Here is a 5592-nt window from a genome sequence, read left to right on the forward strand (position 1 = left end):
GATAGATTCAAGATAGAGATAGATAGATTCAAGATAGATAGATAGATAGATTCAAGATAGATAGATAGATAGATCAAAGATAGATAGATAGATAGATTAAAGATAGATAGATAGATAGATTAGTGTCCTTCCGTTGGTGTTTTCTTCAGGCTGAGCTTTGAGTAGTTCATTCAACCGGGGATCACACGTTATCTTGTGGAGATTACAGACTTAAGATAGATGGATAGATTGGTGGATTAGAGATATGTAGGTGGATAGACAGATAGACAGAATATAGGCAGGTAGTTGGTAGACTGGAGAGAGGTAGATAAATGGGTCAAAGAAGATAGGTGGAGTGTGCACCTATATAGTAGAAGGCGTCGTCTCTTCTTGTATTGAAAGAGAAGATGAAGAGAAGGTCTTTTTCTTATCTAGTTCACTCACCTGATCTAATCCAAAGAGACTGTGAAAACGTTCTTCTTCATCTAAGTCCTTTTCTGCGCATGTCTCGATAGCCCTTTGGAGTGTATGTACAGCTCGGGTAAGCTCACGATACTTCACTCCTTCTTCTTCGTCTCCTCCATTCGTTCTTCTCGTCCTACATCGACTTCTGTTGTAAGCCTTCATAACGATTTTCTGTCTCTTTATGTGTCTATCTTCGTCATGAAGTGAATAGACTTTCTCAGCCTTCTCTCTCATTTCCATCTCTCCAAACTTCTCCTCTCTCATGTCTACGGTTCTCCTGATATCTTTCTTTCCTTCTCCTTCTCTTTCTTCTTCCTCTCTACGTCTTCTCCTACCATATCTCTCGTACGCAGAAGGTCTCATTGGAAGATCTAAGCGTATCGATGGAAGTCTTAAATGATCTACTTCTTCTTCTTCTTCGCCGTCTTTCTCACTATCTTCCTCTTCTTCTTCTTTTCTTCTTCTTCTCTTCTCTTCCAACAGAAGTCGACTTCTGCTACCCCGCTCTTCTTCTTCTTTCTCTTGTTGTATGTCTTTCTTCTTCTTCTCCCTGTATTTACCTTCTTCTCCTCTCTGTGACATACGTGAAGGAAGACTTCCTTCACGAGTATAGCTACTTAAAGCTGGGGGAGTCATCTTCTTTTCAGCTTCTTGCTTCTTAAGAAGTTTTCCTCTCAGCTGTCTTTCTCCCTTTATTTTATCGTCTTCATCTTCTCTACTTTCTCTGATAGTTGAAGAGCCTCTCGACTGTCCCAAATGAAGGAGAGAAGAAGAGGAAGAGGAAGAAGATCGACCATGGGGGTGCATATGAGAAGGAAATAGAGAAAAAGAAGAAGAACAAGACATCTCGACATCCATCTCTTCTTCTTCAGGGACTATCTCGCTATTCTGTTTCTCTTCTTCTCCGTTTATAAGGCGAACAGAAGAAGATGAAGAGGAAGAAGATGTACAGGCTGAATAAGAAGAAGGAGAGAGAAGAGAGAAATCTCATAAAGAAGAGAAAGAAGAGAGAGAGTGAAGTGTACTTTCAGGTTTATCAAAGAAGGGAATGTTAAGAAGAAAGAATGAAGAGAAGATCGCTAGAATAGATAGACACTTAACTCCACGTCGCTACGTAGACATGGACACACAGGGTGAGAGAAAGAGAAAGAGAGATAGGGAGAGAAACAGAGAGAGAGAGAGATACCATTGGGTCTGTGTGACGAAGATCATGATAGATTGTCTCTATGTCTTTACGTGTGTATAGACAAAGGCAAGATGTACAAGACGTGGCAGTTAGCCGAGGAACAGGAGGAGAAAAAGTCTGTAAGTGTAGAGAAGTCGAAAGAAGAAGAAGAAAAGATACAACCCTCCTTACTGCTCTCCGCGGCCTACTTGGAATGCATGCAATGAAAGTCACAAGAAAAGAAGAAGAAAGACAAGACTTCGACAAAGGAAAAAGAAATAAAGAAAGAAAGAATGGAATGTAGAAAAGGCGAAGACTCTACGCATCTATCGAGAATCTATCTTTGATCTATCTATGTATCTACACACATTTATAGAGAGAGAGGTCGAAAGAGATGTATGTGGAATGTGGAAGGAGGTCCGTGTGAATGTCGGTCGTCTTACGCAAGTGTAAAGAAGGTACCTAGACACGTGTCTGGCTGCACATGAGCGTAGTGTCTTGAGATGGGGTCTACATAGAAGGTGAAGAGCTACGAAGGAGAAGATCCAATGCAACGCCCCCCTCTATGCACAACAGTCTCTCTCTCTCTCTCTCTTTCACTCTTTCTTTCTTTCTCTCTCTAGTGCTACATGTAGATCGAGCTGCGATCGGCATCCCCTACGATCCCTAGATAGAGGGAGCACATTATAATAGACCAACAGTCGGAAGTGAGATAGAGAGACTGAAGATAAATAGACGCATGAAGATAGATAGGATCGATAAGATCTTTTTCCTTTGGCACAGAGAAGAAACTGCGAAGTTGTTCCTTACATCTAAAATTCTTGATAGAATGGCGAGAGGTCGAGGAGAGATTGCGTGAATAGGAGAAATGTTGAAGAAGATAAGAAATCCATACACAGAGAGATATCTGAGTACAAAGAAGTTTGCTATGGTCTTTCTCACGACTGCCACAGTTCATGGCTGTAAGAAGAGCAACTGAAGGAACAAAAAGAAGAAGAAGACAGACAGTTAAAGCACAAAAAAGAAAGAAAAGAAAGAAGCAAATTCATGAGCTAGAGAGATACACGAGAAAGACCTAAACAATGGAGAAGAGAGAAGAAACACTTTAGCATTATTGACACTTTTCCGAGAAAGAAGAAATGAAGATGTACAAGAGAGCAATCGACATACACGATCGAGAGGTGACAGACCACCTTGTCTATACTGCATTTTCTTCTACTCAATGCTAACTCCATGCTATCTCATACAGAAATATCGAAATATAGAAATACATACATAGATAGAGACAGAAAGAAGAAAGAGAGACATATGCATCGTAAATATATTGATAGATAGGTAGATTAAAGATAGATAGATAGGTAGATAGAAGCATAGACTGGAGATAGATCGAAAGATAGATACATATGAATAAATCTTCATATACGTAGAGAGAGAGGTGCATACGTAGCTACTCATGTCTATAGATGTGTACAGATCCATATGTACAGAGGACTGTGAGAAGATCTACATGATCCTTCTCTCTCTCTCTGTCTCGCTTTTTATCCTGAGCCTGCGACCTCTACTGCTTTCCCATGAAATATTTGACGAGAAATAAAGACGATAAAGAGAATAAGAAAGAAAAGTCAGCATGCTGACTATAGGAGCTAAAAGAGAAGCAAAAGAAGAAGAGGACCGACTTGCCTACATGTCTCTCTTCAAAGACAGAAAGAGAAAGCTTCATAGACCAAGCACACAGACACGTACAGTACATATATATATATATGTACATAGATCGATATACAGATCTATGTCGAAGGATAGATATATAGATGTTTATATACAGAGGTGTATGTGTGTGTACATGCATCTCTACATGAATTGGGCAATGACGGCTTCATAATTCGAATGGACCTTTTTCTTTTCTTTTCGTTAAGCTCTTTAAGCCGTCGCTCGCTTTCTCTCTTCTTCTTCTCCTTCTTTCCTCCTTCCTTGCTTCCTTGATAGAAAGACAAGCCTAAATAAACCTCCAATATAGGATCAACAGAAGCACAAGGCATCGTCACTCTCTCTCTTCTTCTTCTTCTTCTCTTTCGCGCTCTTGTTTCTTGTCGCTTCGTACCTGTTTGGTCGTGAAGAGCTTGGATATATTTCAGCGCCTGAGTAGTGTGAAAGAAGAATTCTCCATACAAACTTCTTCTTCTTCCTTCAAAATTCACAGTAGCGTCAACCGAAGAAGCGATAGAAGAAGGAGAGGTCAGTGAAGAGAAAGATTTCCTAGAGAAACAAGAAGAATAAAAAGTCTTTAAAGGAAGGTCCGAGGCTAATTACAACAGAAAGAAATGAAAGAGAGAAAACAAAAGAAAGGTAACACAAACGTAAGTAGAATGAAGAGGAGGAGGAGAAGAAGAGCAAGAAAACGAGAATCTTTTGACTTCTCTCCTAAGAGACCTGTCAAGACTTCAATACACAGAGTCTCTTCTTCTTCTTCTCCCCGTACCTATTGTCATCGTGTCTCTTCCTCTTCTTCCCTATCCTCCCCATTGGAGGGAAAGTGTTCCTCTCCTCACCTGTACGAAGAAGATTCTCCAACAGATCAAGGTGTACGGACACTCCAATAGGGCGCCACGTATAGACACTCCCTAGCAAGCCACCATTATGCATAGATAGACGCCTTCGAAACAGAGGCCCTGAACCATATACGTACTATATACATATACATATATATATATATATATATGTGTATATATGTGCATATATAGACACGTACATACATATCTATACATAGTGCAATCTCTGTCTAGATATGGATGTGTATCCTTTTTTGGTATGCCCTAACTATCGTTTTACTTCGTGTGGGTTAAAAGAAGAGTCTCTTAGATAAGCAGCTTACCCGCGCCTGCGGCACATCGTCGATCTGCATGGAACTGAAGAAAGAAGCTTTTGGTCCATTTACTGAAAGCAGGCCACTTCTCTACGACTCCTAAAGATCATGCAAAGAAAGAGGAGTCGAACACCCCAGAGAAGGAGAAATAGAGACACGATGGAAAGAGAGAGAAGATTCTCTCTCCTTTCTCTTCAAGATCATAGAGAGACCACACAGCAAAAGCGAGGAGAAAGGAGGAGCTCTGACTCCTTTCTCATGTATCTTCTTTTCTTCTTTCTTCTTTTACTCGCGCTCTAAATGAGTGTATGTGTGAAAGGAAAGTGACCGCTTTTATCTCTCCTTCGGGCGAGAGAAAGAAGAGACGGAGACGTGAAAGGAGATTTACCGAATGCAACTTAATCTGACTTTCTCCCTCTATCTGTCTCTTTGTTTCTCGATCTTTCTCTTTCTCTCTCTGTCTCAAAGGAGAGAAAGAAAGACCTACTTTCTCCTGTAGAGAGAAGGGGGGAAAGAGCCATGAAGGCGTAACTTCCCATGCAGATTGCTGAAGACGTCGTGTATCGGTTGATTTGCATCGTGAGAAAGACAGAGAGTAAAGAGAAGAAAGAGAAGAGAGAGATGTCTCTTCTGCATTCTTAGCCACCCACGACTCTTTACTACTCTATTGCCTCCATGGGGAAGTTAAGTTTCATCGTGTATATACACCATAGGTAGGAACAGAGAATGGGAGCTAGAAGAAGCAAGAATGAATCGTACTACTCTTGTAGAAAGAAAGAAAGAGTGAGAAAAAAAGAGTGAGAAAGAAAAAGAGAAAAGAGAGGGAATGTAGATATACCTGTTAGAACGACCGGCTTGTTGGGTTTCTCGTATCTTTCGATGAAGTCCTCGACGCTTAGCTCTGAGGCTGCCACACGAGGAATATTGTCATGCCTACCCACACTAAGACACACCACAAGACATGCACACGAAAACGAAGAGCCTTTCATAGAAGACGATATACCAAGCAGCAGGCAGATGTACGCACAGAGCTTTCTCTTCAGATAGACAGAGACGTAGATAGTCAGATGGATTACAGACAGCAAGAAACAAAAAAGGAAAGAGCCCAGGAGGGAAGGAAAAG

The 5592-nt window shown here is 40.9% G+C and overlaps 1 protein-coding gene across 1 annotated transcript; it reads right to left on the bottom strand.

Annotated features, from left to right (window-relative positions):
- Positions 1-426: 426 nt before the first annotated feature.
- Positions 427-5452, bottom strand: CSUI_007250 (histone lysine demethylase jmjd6b; the record flags this gene model as incomplete). Its single annotated transcript, XM_068067399.1, has 6 exons — positions 427-1191; positions 1297-1397; positions 2420-2584; positions 3708-3908; positions 4479-4568; positions 5308-5452. Coding segments are annotated over 6 exons (1467 nt in total), but the record flags the coding sequence as incomplete, so codon positions are not given.
- Between the last annotated feature and the right edge of the window lie 140 nt (positions 5453-5592).

Source organism: Cystoisospora suis, assembly GCF_002600585.1.
Source record: "Cystoisospora suis strain Wien I chromosome Unknown contig_3782, whole genome shotgun sequence".
Taxonomy (NCBI): Eukaryota; Apicomplexa; class Conoidasida; order Eucoccidiorida; family Sarcocystidae; genus Cystoisospora; species Cystoisospora suis.